The sequence below is a fragment of the Giardia intestinalis genome, chromosome 5 (genome assembly GCF_000002435.2).
Source record: "Giardia intestinalis strain WB C6 chromosome 5, whole genome shotgun sequence".
In the NCBI taxonomy this organism is placed as follows: Eukaryota; Fornicata; order Diplomonadida; family Hexamitidae; genus Giardia; species Giardia duodenalis.
In genome coordinates, this window is record NC_051860.1 from 2269287 (window position 1) to 2285886 (window position 16600).

A 16600-nucleotide genomic window follows, 5' to 3' on the forward strand; every position below is an offset into this window, starting at 1 on the left:
GAGCTTTGCTAAATTTGGTTGAAAGAGTTATTGAAGAGCATTAGGGGACTGCTCAGCGACGAGGCGCAGGGATCAATGAGGCAGTTACGTGTGTGACTAGCTGACCAATGTTCACTTTAGGTGGAGGCAGCGGAGCCTTTCGAGAGAAAGTCCTTAGGAGCTTTTCTCACAGAAGTCTGGATCACCTATTCCAACGACGCGTACGTGATTATAGAAGATTACTGCATTACTACAGCCCCAATTCGTCAAGCAACGTAAAACCCTGTATGTGTTTATAAAGCGCGCCAAATGGGTTGCTCCTGGCAACGACACAGATGCGTATCGCTTAGGTTGTAGCTCTAGAAGCACCAGCCCCGTCATACCATCGCTCGCTTCGTTTAGTTTGTCCAGAACAAAAGGAGGGATCTCTGTGGCAGGGTGAATGACTCTATTCTGCATTAGCAAACATGGTTGCGTAGGGTTGTAGGATGTTAAATAGGATATCTGCTGAGTGAACCGGTACGAGTTTCGCAGAGCCCTTAGTGAGGAGGTCGTTGTTTTATCGGACGGCGCAAAAAGAATGACCCTCTTCCCCTCTGTGCGGGCCTTTACTTGCGCTCTGGCAGCAATTCCGAGGGCTCGTGCAATAAGCACGAGAAGGAAACCCGCTATGAGGGTCAAAGACGAATAAAACCCCATTTTTGGTTTCAGTCCAGGAAGCAGCTCAGCCGAACCTAGCAGTGCTTACCTATTAGATAAGCGTAAAATATGTAACTTATGGAGCAGGATCATCGGTAGGTGACAGTCTTCTCCTATCTGCTCGCAATCTATTCCAGAAGCTTCTGACACAAAATATATGAGCAGCGACAGTTCTGAGTACTTGGATCTCACCGCTGAGGTGAATTCGCAAGCCATCACAGGAATACTCTGTGATTCCCTGCACACTCCCGTTTCAAAGATATGCCGCCTGACTCGTAGACTGTGCGTGGATCTCCTTTTGGACCCAGCAGTCCACGGTCATGAAAGTGGGCTGCACATCTGCCTGCAGGCGTCTGATGCGCTAGCAGATTACTTGCTCGCTGAGATCTGCGCCGTGCAGAACGTAAGGCTGGACCCACTTGTGAGGGAAAGGTCTCTACAGCCTCATAAGATTCCTTTGCAATTCGCAGCAATTTCGTGCATCAATGACACGGAACTAAGCTTTGTGATTGGCAGTGCGATGTTCCTTTACAGATACGGCGAAGATGGACCCCTTATTGACCATTTCTTCCAGGGATTGGGAAGAGCTGCATACATGGCTAACATGTGCGATGCAAACGGTGTCACGGGGCAGCAATCCACTGCCTGTGTTCTCTGCACACACGTCGTTCTTCTTCCGGCTTAGTCTTCACAGTCCCATAGGTCATCTCCGCTTTCACTGAGGTCTCTGTGCGTGTCGGCCCTCACCCGATCGCGCAGATGAACATAGGAGAAGACGTTCCTTGCGTTGCGAATCAACTCTGTGTCTAGCTCGTCTGCCCCAGCGTTTCTTTTAGATAGTAGGACCCGCTGGTATCTGTCAAGTTGACGCTGGAGACGCTCTTCGACCGATCGCTTTGCTGAGGCAGACTCGATTGTAGAGGGCGGGGACTGTTCAATATTCTTGCTAATCTTCCTTCGCAGGTCTCTGTTTCTTTTCGAGCATAACTTAACGACAAGTTTGGCGAGGCGGGCATGTTCGTCGATAGAGGGGGCCCTCGGCCGAAGAACGGCTGCTATATCGTGCTCATCTAACTTCTGTGCATCTTCTTCTTTTCGTGTGAAGGAAATGTCCCACTTGCGACTCAACTTACCCTCCACACTGCTCGGAACAGTGGGAGAGGGTGGACCGATTACCCCAGTCAATCTGGGAACAGAATCATGCACAGAGAAAGTTGGCGCAGAAAACGTTGGTGTGTGCACCTCATTTTCCTTCAGCGCTTGCTTTCTAGCAGCTATCTGCAGTTGCATAGATGCAAGATTTTGAAGATTTTTGCCAATTTAATTTTTGGCCAATTCAGTTCGTAATCATGGCCCCGGGCTCGCGTTTGTGAAAGTCCATGACACTGGAATTTAACCTCTGTATTCTAGAATAAGCTGCATATCCGCTACGTTCTTATTTATAAAAAGCTACTTCTTTTACTTCTTTCCGAACCTTACAGTTTCTTCGACCATTGGCCCGCTCAAACACTTCAGAGAAGTCTTCTGAGAGGGCCAGCGCTTTAAGCACGCATCGGATGGAGCAGGGTCAAGGCTATAACATAGGATATTGAATGGAGTACCTCAAAGAGCTATGCTTCAATGCTTCATAGGTTACAACTGCAAAATGAAACTGTTACTTACTTTGTTAGAAGAGGACGGGGCTGCTCATGGGGTTCTGGCTTTGAATGCTAGGATTTCTGACATAATTTATAGCAATCAAAAACTCTCGTCTGGCACATCAAGCTTCTCAGATGAGTACCAACCAGCAGGCCACACCCTTTATGTTTAAAATCCTTGTTGTGGGCAAGGCTTACGCTGGCAAAACGTGCTGCATAAAGCGACTCGTCCATAACACCTTCACCAACTCATACAAATCGACGCTGGGCGTTGACTTTGCAATTACCCACTTTGTCATCCCTCAGGAGGAAATCCAGATATACCTCACAGGAGCTCCTCCAGATGTTTACTACACAGCGCCAACCGTTAGCGACACGTCCACGATGCAAATTAACCTGAGCTCCTATCGACCCCCTTGCTATGAAGGTGGAAGCAAGATGTCCCTGCCAAAGACACACCCCATATACGCCCTGCCGTCTGTCAGCATACGAGCCCAACTCTGGGACATCGCGGGTCAAGAACGCTACACAAGCCTGACTAGAGCATACTATCGTAACGCAGTTGCCGCGGTGGTCGTTGGGGACCTCGAAAGCCCAACTTTCTACGAGGACGTTCTCGGATGGAAGAAGGACATAGACGAAAAGGTCAAGCTAATGGATACAGATGTCCCCATACCATGTATTCTTTGCTGTAATAAGATAGATTCAGAGGCAGCCAACGCGTGGTACGCAAAGAACGGTGAGGCAGTCGCAAAATTTGCTCGTGAAAACCGATTTGCGGGAATGTACACGACAAGTGCGCTGACCGGCGCAAATCTGCAATGCGCCTTCCAGCATCTTTGTGTGGCAACTCTTGCGGAGCTGCTGGTGATACAGCAAGCTCAAACCCCATCTATGAATCCGGTTGTAGTATCTATGGAGCAATCCAAGGAGAGGTCCGCAAATAAGGCTTGTTGTTGATGGCATATCTATCCGTGATACTGTCCATGACGCTCGTTCTGAGAGCTTCGTATCTTGGCGTGTAAACACCGTTAAAAAATGCCTTTACATGGTCGCACTGTGGTCCGCGGAGTGCAGAACGATTATCGTGAGCTGAAGCAAATAGGAGAGGGCATCTTCGGACGTTGCTTTAGTGCCTATCGCGTATATGACAACGAGCTTGTCCAGCTCAAGGAGTACAATGTCACATCCATGTCTATTGCGGATCGCCGCCAGCTCATAGAGGGCATTGAGATTCTCCAGTGCATGTACTACCGCCACATAGTTCGGTTTTACGCCAGCTTCGGCGATCCAGAGGCAGATGTCCACTATGTGGAGACAGAGCTCTGCGCTGGTGGATCCCTCCGCGAATTGATTAATTACTATCGTGGTCTTGCTACTTCTGGAGTAGTCAGTCACCAAGGCGAGCCGCCCGCACTAGGAACATACAGATCAGGAAGAAGCGTTTATATCGACGAGGCTATCGTCTGGAACATTGCTGCTCAAGCAATAGCCGGCCTTGCGTTCTTGCACAATCAAACGGAGGACGGCGAGCGATGCGCCGTTGCTCACAGATACATTTCTCCCGAGAGCTTCGGTATCAATGGGGACGGAGTCTTAAAGCTGGATAACTTTGAGATCGCAGTCGTTGCAAAAGCAAGCAACAGTCCCTTTAATGAGGTAGATCGATCTGTGACTGGAGTGGTCGGGGTTCCCGCCTACCGTGCCCCGGAGATTAAAGAGGGGGAGTACTACGGGCCCCCGTCTGACATTTGGTCTCTCGGCTGTGTCCTTCTGGAACTATGCACCCTGAGAGTGCCGCCCGTGTATGTCAGCGAATCCTCAGAGTTTGAGGTTTACATGCCCGACCAGTATTCCTCTGAACTACGCTCCTTCATTAGATCTATGTTAAAAATTGACCCGGTGCAACGGCCCACAAGTGTTCTTCTAAAGGCTAACAAAAATCTGAGTCGCTATCAGCACGCAGCTGTCCCGATTCCTGTCCTGGCTCATGCGTCAACGTGAGGGATCTCCCTTCGCTCTCAGTAAAGATAGGTTAAGAATTAATCATTGCAGCTTCATGGCCCTCTAGCCTTTAGCAAGCTTATTGCTGGGATGACGTCTGCCACGTTGGTGACTCCAAGAGCAGACATTATTTCACCTGCCTCTGTGGGAGTGAAGACACCAACTCGTTCAGCTGTGTGAAGGGCGATCGCATTGACCCGCTCGATGATCCTGTTGTGGGACGCGTCTCCCGTGAATCCGAGAGTCTTTCTTAGCGCAGCCGCAAGATTCTGCAAAGAACTGAGCTGAACATGAATCTTTGAGACGGTTGGAAGAAGCCCTATTACCGACGTGCAACTGAACATCTTGCAGCAATAGTTGACCACGAAGACAAATACTGCAACGGCCGAGTATGCTTCTTCTTTCGTCAGCCTCAAAAGTATCTCAGGATGCCGCCGGACAGTAGCATCAACGCCATCCTGGACAAGCTTAAAGCGCTCTGGGCCAACACTGTACAAGAACGTGTCTGCGGCCTTTATAAGGTCATCCTTCCCAGTCGGATTGAGGCCGATGTGAGACTTCACGGTGCGCCGTTGAAATTCATCAACATAAGGCCCGAGAGGCAGTAATATGTCTAAGGCACCTGCTTGTTGCGAAGACCCACTTCGCTGAAGATTCCGGAAGAGGGTAAGTAGCTCTGCATGAGCATCTCTAACGTCTTCAAGGTCGTACAGATCAGCTAGCTGCTCAACTTGCTGATACCCAAGGGCTTTGGCTATGACCGCACGGAACTCTTTGAGCCTGCACGCTTCCTTGAGCGCATATGCTACCCTGTTACCCTCTTTATGAAGAATGTCCGGCAGCTGCTCCACAAAGGCGTCGGTGAATTCGGGGCGCTGATTAAGCAACACAGGATCGGTTTCCTCGATGAGATCAACCTGAGAGGGTAACGCTGTGCGAGTCATTGTGATTAAGTGCTTAAAAAAGAGGAGCTTCTCAATTGCAAGTGTCAGTATTTTCCGATACGCTAGCACCTGCTTCTGGCCCTTTACTGCAGCCTGGACCAGCGCCACGCACTCAGCTGGAGCTGCGGGTTGCGTAGGAAGCTCCAATGCTATTCTAGAAAGAAGGTCTTGAAGCTGTGATGTACGCAATTGCTTGAGCAATGCATTAAAGCCCTCCTTTTCTCCAGAGCAATCCTGAGAGACCGCTTGCGCACCCTTTGGAGACGCTCTACCCCTGGTTCTGTATGTTTCACCGTCTGCAACGGCACAGGAAGGGTCAGGATCATAAAATCGGACTCCCCAAATGAATCCGCATCTAAATCCTTCCTGAAAAGTGCTTAGAAGAGCTGCTTGTCGAGCCTGAACAGAGAAGACGCCCGTCTCGTCTATGTCGTTAGCCATGGCATCTACATGCATTCCAAGGGCAGTGTCAGTGTAAGCTTCCAGTTCTTCCAGCAAAACCTTACGGTAGTCATCCTTGTCTTCCTTGCGGATACCACGCGTGGAGCACTCGAGCTCCTCATCTGGATCCACCTCGCCCCCAGCTAGAGGTACAGACCGTAGAACACTCCCGCGCTGCTTTGGCTTGGTCTGTGATTTGGCTGACACAACAGACGGAAGCGATTTTTGAGCTTGTGTCGTCTCTGCAAAGTTCACAAGACGCTCAAACATGTGCAATATCGCTTGCTCATTGACCTGTGCGCCGGCCTTGCATTTCAATGTATTTCTGGCTCGCACCATGAGTTCTGCCCACTTGCTCTGGTTGCTTTGCTCAAGACCTTGTCGCAAGGGCCCTCCATTGGATTGTGGCGCACGTGGGAGTGCAAACGACTGTATTGTGTTCTTGGATGCACGAGAGGCGGGGGTTGGCAGATGGGAAGTCAGGGTGTGTGGCTTACCCAGATGGGCCTGGATATCATAGAATTCGTACTCAGAATAGGAGGGCGTCATTGACTGAGAAACAGACAGCGCAGGCGTAATGCTGCTAGCTACGGAGTTGGTAGTAATCTGCTTCAAGAGAGAAACACATTCCGGGGTTGTGTCTCTTCTATGGACAGCTGACCGGGGTCTGTAATACTTAGCTGTTATGCCGGATGTGTGACTGGGGCTTGAGGTCTGGGAGTCAAACCCGTTGTTTGATATGGCTAGGGGATCGATGGGCGCCCAATATTGCGTGGAGTTCACATGGTCCGCAAGCGGTGTGGCCAAAGACCGGAGAGATGGGGTCACCGATACAGACGGGGGCATGCTACTGGGGGTTGGAGATGTCGTAAAGGAATCCATGAAGTCCAGATTTATTATTAAACCGGGTTTTGCGTCTCTCTAGATGCGTGAGATTCACACTCAGATAATATCAATCTGGCAATGTGAGGGTAAACGAACTGCATCATGGCTGCGTGTCCCGAGTGGGTGAAGTGGAGCCCGTCGTCTCCAACAATGTTTGTACCAAGGCAATGAGAGTCCAGGACAGTGCATGCTACGTCTGGCAGAAGAGCGTGAACCGCTTGCTCTAAGCCCTTCGTACCCTTGAACTTCCGTTCCCAGAAGCCTGTCAGTCTCGCATACACTATCCCTGGATGTGTGACATAAAGAATATCCGCGTCAGCGCGCTTTGCTCGACAAGTAGATATGTACCAATTGATTTCAGTTGTTATTTGAGCAGCCGTTGCCTCATAACTCAGGTCGTTGGTGCCCAGAGCTAAGATGAGAATGAGTCTTGGCGTCTGGGCCTTGTCCTGGTATCGTGTAATAAGCCGAGTGAACTGCTCCTTAGCAGAACTTTCTCCTGAAAGGCTGCGTCCCGGTACTGAATCATTGTGGACCGTCCAGTTCTCTACCCCGTTGGCCACAAGGGCTTTACTGAGGAGCTGGGGCCAAGAGGCGTCTCCCAGGTTGGGTGCTCTGGAATTGTGGGGGTACCCTGCCCCGTTAGAATCCCCATATATGAGGAGGATGTTCTGTCCTTCTTTCTTCATCTCTAAATTTAAAAGATTCACAGCGCCATGCAGCCGTGGAACCCCGATTACCTCCCCCTCTATAAGGCTGTGAATAAAACGATGCAGAAGACGAGGTATACGACGCCGGATGCTCTGCTCAAAAGTGAGCAGGAGCTCTTTGGGCCCCTATTATCCAACCGTTTTGATCACCCAACGGCTTCCCCATTTTGCACGCGATACTGCGACCTAACTCTCGTTCCAGCTCCATACATGCTTCCCGAAGGTAGCATCCCTTTTTCAACGCCCGTCGCAGGATCTGTTTTGATGAGTGCTAACGCATCCACCAAAGCAACCATCACGGCCCTTCATGACCTCCCGGGTTATCTGGAGCAGCTTCAGCAGAAGTGATCGGAAGGAGTTTAGGGCCTCAAAAATTAAATGGGTCTGGGTAGTATTTCTTGGTTCTACAAAGAGCCTCAGACCACCACGGTTCGGCTGTTTGACGTCTTTGCCCAGGGGAGAGACTATATTACTCGGTCAGATATCCGCCGCGCGCTTGCTGGATTGAAACTGACGCCGACCGCTGACGAGGTCTCCGCCATATACCGCGAGGTAGAAGAGCTTTCTAGCATGACGCATCCAGAAGTATCAGAGAAGCTCGTTTATCCCATGTTTGAGGAGATGCGCCATGCCCCACCTTTCACACCTCTTTACTCCTGCACCTTGAATATATTGGCGGAATATATGAAGTATAACTGTGCTTACATTCACCGGGGCTATGTCACAGAGGACAGCATTGAGACCGCTCTTCTCAAGGAGTCGAAGAGCCCCGAGTTCATAGACAACGTGAAAAGAAATCTTCTGCAGCTCTCCTTCAACGTGCAGTTCAAGCTTGTGAGCGTCAGAGAGCTCTACTGCTTCATGAAACAGATCATCCCTAATAACTGGCGTCAGTACATATGCGAAAGCATACTAGAAAATGTTCCGATATCCACTATAGTAGAGAGCCTCTGTGAAGTGGGGTTCAATGAGAACACGGTGATCGAAACAGTCCGGCTCATTGCTAGCGAGGGAATGGTGTCTGCATTTCCTGCGTTTCTAGAGAAGACATCCCAGGCCGTTGTTCATATCTATCAATAGCGGCAACGCCTGTAACATCCTAGCCCCACACCAGTGCGTGCCAGTAGAGCTGTGGTGGATCAGTTCAAGAGTAAATGGGGATGTTCACTGTGTCTCAGAAGCCGCTTGGAGGGTTATGTCGTAGACCGCAACTTCTCCGGAAAAGCCCGTCAGTACAACCTGGGAGCCGAGCTTACTCAGCCATACACTGGCACCGTTTACCCCGTTGCAGAACTGCGTGTCGGCTGGGATCCAATCATCAGCCCCACAAACAAGAGACATGATCACTTCGTCGCCCTCGGTTTCGCATCCAGCACTTATCAGCACCTTGTCGTTGCAATCTATCATATACCTACCTTTACGGTTAACGAAGACAGAAGATGGAAGGGCAATTGCCTGTACAGGGGCATCTACATCGAAGTCAAAGAACCGGAGAAGGCCGTCCACACACGCGCAAGCCAGCTCGTAGCGCCCCACAGGAACCTGGCTGATCGAATATGCAAAGCCATTCGACCCCCCTGGCAACTGACGGTTCTTTAACCGTTTGGGCTGTGCTGCGTTCTTCAAGTCATACGTGTGGATATAACCTTCAGAAAAGCTAGCGTGCAAGATGGTGGGGACCAGGATGTCACACTTGACGCTGAAGATGTGACAAAAGTTGCCTGTGATCTTTGCTAAGTAGGCTCCAGATGATGGGCTATATGTGAAGATCCCCCCGTCTGCGCCGCCAGAGGCAAGGAATTGGGAGTTAACATCCAAAGCTGAAACTGCTGCTCTATGTGCGTTTGGTATGTCAAAGAGTTTTCGTAACACAAAGCCCTCCCCTGCCACAGGGACCATCTTCAGTGCCGCAATGCTTCCATTGCTAAAGCCTACGTAGATAGTGTCCTCGAGTGTACAGATTGCTGTTGCAGCCGTGCTTGCTGAGGAGACTTGCATAGTTGCAATTAAAGAAGTGGGGTTATCTCGTGTCGCTGCAGAGCCAAGCCCAAGCAGATGCCAGACCTGCACGGTACCACTCTGGGTAGCGCCCACGAGATACTCTTGGCCGCCAACAACAAGGCTACACGAAACAACAAGGGGTAATGTTGGAAATGAGAAAACAAGACTCCGTTGGCCCAGAGAAAAGCCTACTATGAGATTTGCGCTAGTGGGCGGGGCATCTGACTTTCGAAGAGGGGTCACGGTAAACTTGCGATCTTGTGGTCCGAAGTTATTGAAGCCCTGTTGCCCAGGAAGTTCCCCGACGTTGCCCCGCTTATTTAAGTAGACGGAATCGTACTTTTCTCGTGCCAGATCGCCTTGCAACATAGCTCGCTCTAGCTCAAAGCGGAATACAGCCCCAGAGCCTACTATAGCGTACAAGCACGCGCCTGCAATGCAGTGCGAGAGACATGTGATAGAGGAAGATTCCATTGATAGGTCAGACACGACGTTAAAGAGCATGTCCTGCCCATAGATCACTATGACGTCCCCGTCACTGGATGACAAAGCGTAGCATTCGGCAACTACAGGATATGTGCGCGATTCCTGTAATAGCAGTATACTGGTGACAGAGCACTTAAAGTACTTAAGGATAGTTCGCAAGGTGGAGGTCTTTAGATTGAATACACAAAGCTCCCCAGAGGGTGTGCCACAGAAACAGAAATCACCCGAGACAAGCCCAGTGGTAAACGTACGAACTGTGCCTGTTGTTGGCATGGCGATAGTTGAGGTAGTCATTTCATATGTAAGAGTTGCTCTATTGAAGACCAGAAGGTGGCTGTAAATCTTATTGTAATCTACTGAGACGAAGTTCATCGAAGGCCGAGGTTTCTTTGCTTCATCCGGAGCAATCTGGCCAAACGCAACAAATGTGTTGCAAGATGCATCCTTTGCGGTGAAGCGGCCTATAACGGTGTAATCATCACATGACCAACACGCAACGAGCCCACATGTCAATGAACATGCCGCCAAAAAGTGGGAGTCTGGCGAAAAGTCAATGAACCTAACTCCGGAGGGGAAAGCCTCGAGTACCACAGACTCGCCCGATTCGTAGGTCCAGAGGAAAATGCAACTCTGGCCTGCTCCATCGGTATCTTGCCCGGAAGCAACATACTTCCCGCACGGTGAAACAGCCACTGTGGTAATTGTCTGTGTGTGCCCCGGAAATATGCGCTGCTCGCCTGTTTCCGGATTGTGTATGATTAGAAGCTTTCCCGTTGAATAGACAAGGGATCCAGAAGGATGGACTATGAAATTCCTGGCCTGAAAGGTGCCGAAAGAGGTGCTAATCCCGAGCAAGCTGTGGAGGCTAATCTCAGCCATGGAGATTTTTTTGTGTGCTGCTCAAATTCTGAGACGTAGCCTGCGGCAGCTACCATGCAGAAGCCCCTTCCGCAAAAAGGCCCATCGCATAGGCCAGCTGTCCCGAGGATTCTCCGGCCACAGAGCCAGGAGATCGTTGCACTTACTAATATCTTTCTTCTCCAGGAGTCGGCCTTGTTCTCCGAGACCTATGGGTTTACACCCAACAGCTACACCTTTCTGAAGGGGTCTCCCCGTGAGAAGGCCTGCGTTATGCACTTTTTGCTGATGATAGCCGATCGCCACGAAGCCCAGCAGCAGTTCGCCTTTCTTAAGCCAGAAAAGGGCTCCAATTTGATACATTTTAGGACCTGTGAGCTGTCTCTTTTTCGCGATAGAGCATACGTCATTGCCTCTGCCTTGAGCAACATGGCTGGCTTTGAAGTTGTGCCCCGGTCGGAGTTCCTAGGATTCTCGGCGAAGTACATGAACATGGTGTTTCGCCTTTCTATTTACTGCGTACGTGAGCAGAGTAAGCGTCTTTTGCGGCGCTTATCCTCTGTCGACCTCAGTGCAATGGCTGATGGCACAGATATAGACCAGGCCGCGAAAGAAAACCTTTCTGGCACAACGTTTTTCGACGAATCTTTGAACATGCCTGTGAATTCGCCGCTAATCCGTCAAGTGAGCATTGCGGCAACTGGAAGCTCGTCCAGCAGCGCGAGATTGAACTTTTCTCCGGGGCAATTGGTTCCATACTGCAGTACGCAGATTAGCCTCGCTTTGGAAGAGCTTGATGTTGAAGCCTTATTGGCTAAAAGGATCTCAGACATATACAGAGAGCTTCTAAACGCTGAAAAGGATCAAGCCTGCTATGAGAGTGTCATCCGATGTCTTGCAAAGCATAACTATGAGGTAACAACACCGGGTCCAGAGAGTGTGCCTCGTCCTCGCGTTCCTCCAAACATTGGGGATGCACTACGTTTTCTGCAAGCCCTCAGCAAGGAGCTCCAAGACATTCCACTCGATGCATACACTTTCCTAAGGCAGCTAGGGAACACCCAGTCTCCTGGCTTACAGTTAGAAGATCAGAGCGCTGAGGTAACGTACCCAGAGGTACATCTTTCACAGCTTCGGGAGCTTTACAAAACACAAGTTCAGCCATCTTCTGTTAACTTTCCGTTAATCTGCGCAGGAGCTACGTCTCTATTAAGAAGCGCACTTTCCGATGAAACCCTCCATAACATAAACCAGAGGCTTTTCTCTTGTCCTCGTGTAGACGTACCAGACCATGTGTCGCCAAATCGCAATTATGAGGAGCAGCTTCTGGGCGTTCAGAGCTCAATAAAGGCACTTCAGGCGCAAATAACAGCTTTACGAAAGGACTCTAACTCTAGTTTACAGCCGCCAGATACAACCGTGAAGGACGCGTTCACAGAGGCCATTCTCCAGGCACTTGGAGACACCGAGAACGCAAGCTCAAGCGTTGGCAACCAGCATTGCATCGAGGATAACAGGACCATAAGAGATCCACGCATTGCAGATAAAGAGCGGCTGCGGATGTCGCTTCGTGCAACAACAAGAACCCAGGAAATAGACAAGCTCTCATCTCGACTGCACAAGACATTCTCCGGCGGAAAACAGGTTATCCCCGTTTCTACATTCGTTGCAGATGGCACAGAAGGCCGTCTCTCTAATACCGTATATCTTGGGGACGAGTAACAAATTTCAAAATTTGCATGTCCTATTTTGACTGGAATGATCGCCTCCCGAACAGCCTCCGGGCAGGCTTCCAGCCACCGTCCGAGGAAGCAGAGGAGGACATGAAACGCAGACACCATGCGGAGTTAGTCGAATACGAACGCTTTGCAACGAGCATTCGCTCCGAGTACACGAAACCAATCGATAAGAGCCGCGCCGTGCAGCAGCTCTCAAGGCTGAAGCAGCAGATGCGCGACCGCCATGTATCAGAAGAAGCTGTGCTCAGCGGCTCTGAGCGAGCGTCGAAGAAAGCCCAGATCCTTTTGAACGCAGGGCCTTCACATCCTGTAGCCTCTGGGAAAACAGATAATGTCGCAGAAGATCCAGTACGTGCCGGCTTTCTCCCTCCACAGGATGCAAGAGGCCTAATTGGGGGTGCCCTGGCTCATGCAAACCGCATGGCAGAGCAGGCATCTCATAAAGTCCTTCGCTCGACGGTGAATCGCACCGCAATGGATAACGAGATCATCGAGAGATATGTGAAAAAGACAGAAGCCCGCTCAGGCCCTGGAGCGCGCTTTGGCTTCATCCAACGGATCAACCAGAAGGCCGCCGCCTTGGGAAAGCGGGTCATAACCGTTGAGGCAGACAATCACTGTTTGTACAATTCTCTGATTGCAGGCCTTCACGGGCCATCTGAGAATTCGGGAGAGGCTGTCAGGCATCTACGAAACCTAGTGGGGGACTACATTGCCGCACATGCAGATATCTATGCAGACATGATAAATGTGATGGTCCAGATGTCGCTTGCAGCGTACGTGGAGGGCGTGAAGACAGAAGCCATGGGAGACGAGCTGGAGTGCTCTGTAGCGGCAAAGGTGCTGAGGGTGAGGATACACCTACTTACGCCAGACGACGACGTCCGCATCTTCGATCCTGAGGGCTCATCAGAGGCCGATATTTGGATTGCATATTATCCTAGCTACACCATTCTAGGGGATCCTCACTACAACGTACTAAGGTGACACGGCCTCTAAAGTAAATTCTCAAGAAATGATGCCGACCCTTCGCCGTCACAGGCTTAGTTTGCGGTGCTTCCTCGATTTGTCTTGAGTGGGCGCGGTGTCTATGATGCTTAACGCGCTAGTATACCGAGTTGGAATTGCGGTGATTTTATGTGCAATGGATATGCTTTGCTCTTCAGCTTGAGAGAGATACTGGACGCTTTGCATACGTGACAGACAGGACATCGTTGAAGGGGACGTCTTTGTCGCTGGAATGTCTTCTTCCAGATAACCGATCTCAGTAGACTCACCCAGGCAGCTGTCTTTCTTGATTTCATAGGTGGTGGCGTCTACTTTCTCAAGAAGAGAGACATATATGGATTCAGGAGGCTTTTCTAACTGCGTTATGCTAGCACACCTGTGCATGATTGTCTCTGTTTTGTGCTTGAGCTGCTCCTCACGTATTATTCCCCGAATATAGTTGAACTTGACAAGCAGATACACCATCCCGCTAAGCCCGCCGAGGATATCTGCTATGGCGATTCCATGTATCATGTAGTCGGTAGAGTTAGTAGCCAAGGGGTAAATGATATTCCACGCAGTGCCAATGGCAAGTCGCAACGCTGTTAAAAAGATTGATATCCTATCTTGCTTGAGGATCTGGGCTAGTATGACGGCCATATAAAAAGGTGTTTGGAACGTAATAAAACTAAACACAATCCGTCCATTTTTGACAATGTTCTTCTGGTAAGAGCTATCCAGCTCATACGACTGAACGAAGTACGGGAGCAGGCTTTCAAATACAATAGTGTAGCATACGCAGAAGAGAAGCATCGCTAGCGTTCCGGTGTAAAAGGCCTTCTTGAAGTTCAGGTACTTCTTTCTGCTCCAGTAATAATCTACCACAGTTGTTATTCCAGCAATTAGGCCAGTTAGTGGCGACTGATATGTTCCCAGGTAACGCGAAGCCAGTCCGGTAGCGATTTGGCGTTGATGTGCATTCTTGCCGCCGTATTTGTAGTGCTGGATGATGCCTATCAGAGCAGTGAGGGGTGGGGTCAAGTAGCCTAAATAGTTAGTCAGCCCACGTGTTAAGAACTTGCAAAAGAGAGAGCAGTCGAAGTCACCGTATCGCTGCGCCTTTAGATATATACGAGGAACGGCTTCTGCGTGTGATCGTGCACCCCTTGATTTTAGACCGGATTTACGCGTCGTCTTTTGTGTTTCACTGGTCGATACCGTCACAAGAGAAGAAGTGGTGGTTGTCTTCTTCGAGAAACGGCAGCCTTTGAAGGCCAACTGGAGGCGCGTCTCGAGCATTTTAGCTCGTAAGTGAAGCGGCTCCAGGAAATTGAATAGGAAGAAAAGACCCGTGCATAGCTCTCCAACCAGTATCCCCCACGCAGCCCCGCTATTGGCAAGCTTTAATGCTATCATCAGTATTGCTGTTGTTACGAGAAAGACTGCTCCCCCAATTAGCTGGCGAACAAGGCAGTATGCGCCTAAGCTCATTGTTCGCAGGACAGGGACCAAGCCCGAACTTATGAAGTAGATGAATGGGCCAAAGAAGAGAATGGGGTATGCATATTCCAGCGTAGAAGCAACGTAGTTATAGTGATTTGCTGGATTGGCCGCGAAGATTCTCACAAGCTTGTCAATAAACAGAACCATAGTAACTGAGATGACCAGGGACAGTATCAGTCCAAAGAGGAAATAGTAAGCAACGACCCGTTCGCTCATAATCCGTGATTGCGTATCTTTTTGATTGTCTTTAAACTGTGAATAGTATTTTTCCATGATGGTGCCGGCAGAAGAGCCAAAAGCTAGGTAGAGCTGGGTAATCAAGATTTGCTCTAACGGGGTAAAGTAAACCAGACCGGTGAGATTCGCTAATCCAGAGGTGTCTATGACCACCTCGTAATCAAACAGGATATAAAGAGAGACCGAGAGGTAACCCAGAACCATGGGGTAGGATATCAGAAAGATCAACTCAAAGGGTGACTTTCCAGTAGTTCTTTTGGTTTTGATGTAGGACCTTTTAGGGAGACTAGACTTGATTGTAGGCAGTGGCACTTTATGGAATACTACATTGTTGGCTCTGGAAGAAGGTGTTCTTGCTCTATGCTTATCCAAAGTGTTCTTGGTGCTTTTCGTTGTTGAGGTAGGTGCCGTAGCGCATGGATAAGAGGTGCTACCGTGATCAATAGGAGCCACAGCCGAGGATGGGTATAAGTGAGACGCCAATGTACGGGTGGATCTTCGTGTAGTGACGGAAGACACACTATTGACGAGGCTAATTGCCTCCGAATCGTAGTCATAAGCCGGGCCTTTTCTAGACACACCCTTCCATCCATGCATATTTGATGAGCGCTCGTCAAGGACACTACGCCTAGACGGGATCGTGTAGTCCACATCCTCAGAGAAGTGAACACGATGGTTGCTTGATGCTATCTGATGGAGGACACTTTCTTCTGCTTGAAGGTGTGCAAATATGGGGTGCCCTGCTTGCGTAGCTTCTGCGCTTGGGAGAATTAGGTGACGCGCTTCAACAGTGATCGTACGTCTGGAGGCAGGTTCGCACTCTCCAAAGGATGGCAGGGTTGCAGTGCACTCCTCAAAGTCGTCTTCAAACAGGCCGCTTATGTTGGTTGCAGCCCTAGCCATCAAAGTCAAAAAATTAACGTCCCTTTTTGTTCGGAACCTTGATAGCAAGGTCACAGAAGATCTGCTGTACGAGCTCTTTACACAGGTTGCCCAGGTGCAACGCGTTAACATCCCGGTGGATCCCCTGACGGGTTTGCAGAAGCAATATGGATTCGTTGACGTGGGGACGAAAGAAATGGCTGAGTATTGTAAGGCCGTTTTATCCGGCGTTGAGCTATATGGTAAACAGCTGGCAATCCAAGATTCTCGCGCAGACATAGAACAAGGCGTTTTTACGCAGCAGGTTTTAAGAGTGACATTCATTAGGCCTCTCAACTACATAGATGATTGCGCATGCCCTGCTAGTCTAGGGAGCGGGTTACCTGGTAAATTTCTGGAGAGGCTCAAGGGAATCTTGGAGAGATTCGGTGCTGTGACCGGCCAGGTTTACCACGACGGGTATGCCCTTTTCTCTTTTTCCACTGACTGCGCGGCCACAGAGGCTGCTACCGCTCTAAACAATCAGTTCATCTGCGGAATGCTGGTAACGACGGCCGTAATCAATCGGTAAATTTACATATTCCACACTGATCAGAGCGGGTCATGTT

General features: G+C 49.9%; 14 protein-coding genes across 14 annotated transcripts; 8 read left to right on the forward strand and 6 right to left on the reverse strand.

Annotated features, from left to right (window-relative positions):
• Window positions 1-153: 153 nt before the first annotated feature.
• Window positions 154-678, reverse strand: GL50803_0010901 (uncharacterized protein; the record flags this gene model as incomplete). Its single annotated transcript, XM_038045638.1, has 1 exon — window positions 154-678. The coding sequence occupies one exon, from the start codon at window positions 676-678 to the stop codon at window positions 154-156; it is 525 nt and encodes a 174-aa protein (XP_037902264.1).
• Window positions 679-835: 157 nt separating this feature from the next.
• Window positions 836-1363, forward strand: GL50803_0020066 (uncharacterized protein; the record flags this gene model as incomplete). Its single annotated transcript, XM_038045953.1, has 1 exon — window positions 836-1363. The coding sequence occupies one exon, from the start codon at window positions 836-838 to the stop codon at window positions 1361-1363; it is 528 nt and encodes a 175-aa protein (XP_037902265.1).
• On the reverse strand, window positions 1360-1968 carry GL50803_0010898 (uncharacterized protein; the record flags this gene model as incomplete). The annotated part of the gene is made up of 1 exon (XM_038045637.1): window positions 1360-1968. The coding sequence occupies one exon, from the start codon at window positions 1966-1968 to the stop codon at window positions 1360-1362; it is 609 nt and encodes a 202-aa protein (XP_037902266.1).
• A 482-nt stretch (window positions 1969-2450) lies between these two features.
• Window positions 2451-3275, forward strand: GL50803_0016979 (putative Rab32; the record flags this gene model as incomplete). The annotated part of the gene is made up of 1 exon (XM_001708858.1): window positions 2451-3275. The coding sequence occupies one exon, from the start codon at window positions 2451-2453 to the stop codon at window positions 3273-3275; it is 825 nt and encodes a 274-aa protein (XP_001708910.1).
• A 78-nt stretch (window positions 3276-3353) lies between these two features.
• GL50803_0010893 (Kinase, NEK) lies at window positions 3354-4319 on the forward strand (the record flags this gene model as incomplete). The annotated part of the gene is made up of 1 exon (XM_001708856.1): window positions 3354-4319. The coding sequence occupies one exon, from the start codon at window positions 3354-3356 to the stop codon at window positions 4317-4319; it is 966 nt and encodes a 321-aa protein (XP_001708908.1).
• Window positions 4320-4372: 53 nt separating this feature from the next.
• Window positions 4373-6586, reverse strand: GL50803_0010892 (uncharacterized protein; the record flags this gene model as incomplete). Its single annotated transcript, XM_001708854.1, has 1 exon — window positions 4373-6586. The coding sequence occupies one exon, from the start codon at window positions 6584-6586 to the stop codon at window positions 4373-4375; it is 2214 nt and encodes a 737-aa protein (XP_001708906.1).
• Window positions 6587-6603: 17 nt separating this feature from the next.
• GL50803_0015311 (GDSL-like Lipase/Acylhydrolase family protein) lies at window positions 6604-7278 on the reverse strand (the record flags this gene model as incomplete). The annotated part of the gene is made up of 1 exon (XM_038045821.1): window positions 6604-7278. One exon carries the CDS (start codon window positions 7276-7278, stop codon window positions 6604-6606), a length of 675 nt encoding a protein of 224 aa, XP_037902267.1.
• Window positions 7279-7305: 27 nt separating this feature from the next.
• Window positions 7306-7647, forward strand: GL50803_0060307 (uncharacterized protein; the record flags this gene model as incomplete). Its single annotated transcript, XM_038046209.1, has 1 exon — window positions 7306-7647. One exon carries the CDS (start codon window positions 7306-7308, stop codon window positions 7645-7647), a length of 342 nt encoding a protein of 113 aa, XP_037902268.1.
• A 30-nt stretch (window positions 7648-7677) lies between these two features.
• On the forward strand, window positions 7678-8379 carry GL50803_0010889 (uncharacterized protein; the record flags this gene model as incomplete). Its single annotated transcript, XM_001708853.1, has 1 exon — window positions 7678-8379. One exon carries the CDS (start codon window positions 7678-7680, stop codon window positions 8377-8379), a length of 702 nt encoding a protein of 233 aa, XP_001708905.1.
• An 84-nt stretch (window positions 8380-8463) lies between these two features.
• On the reverse strand, window positions 8464-10665 carry GL50803_0015310 (WD40 repeat protein; the record flags this gene model as incomplete). The annotated part of the gene is made up of 1 exon (XM_001708852.1): window positions 8464-10665. One exon carries the CDS (start codon window positions 10663-10665, stop codon window positions 8464-8466), a length of 2202 nt encoding a protein of 733 aa, XP_001708904.1.
• Window positions 10666-10719: 54 nt separating this feature from the next.
• Window positions 10720-12366, forward strand: GL50803_0016978 (uncharacterized protein; the record flags this gene model as incomplete). The annotated part of the gene is made up of 1 exon (XM_001708849.1): window positions 10720-12366. One exon carries the CDS (start codon window positions 10720-10722, stop codon window positions 12364-12366), a length of 1647 nt encoding a protein of 548 aa, XP_001708901.1.
• Window positions 12367-12383: 17 nt separating this feature from the next.
• GL50803_0088556 (putative OTU-like cysteine protease) lies at window positions 12384-13370 on the forward strand (the record flags this gene model as incomplete). The annotated part of the gene is made up of 1 exon (XM_001708848.1): window positions 12384-13370. The coding sequence occupies one exon, from the start codon at window positions 12384-12386 to the stop codon at window positions 13368-13370; it is 987 nt and encodes a 328-aa protein (XP_001708900.1).
• Window positions 13371-13418: 48 nt separating this feature from the next.
• Window positions 13419-16013, reverse strand: GL50803_0034126 (uncharacterized protein; the record flags this gene model as incomplete). The annotated part of the gene is made up of 1 exon (XM_038046071.1): window positions 13419-16013. The coding sequence occupies one exon, from the start codon at window positions 16011-16013 to the stop codon at window positions 13419-13421; it is 2595 nt and encodes an 864-aa protein (XP_037902269.1).
• On the forward strand, window positions 15991-16563 carry GL50803_0025011 (RNA-binding protein; the record flags this gene model as incomplete). The annotated part of the gene is made up of 1 exon (XM_001708847.1): window positions 15991-16563. The coding sequence occupies one exon, from the start codon at window positions 15991-15993 to the stop codon at window positions 16561-16563; it is 573 nt and encodes a 190-aa protein (XP_001708899.1).
• Window positions 16564-16600: the final 37 nt, after the last annotated feature.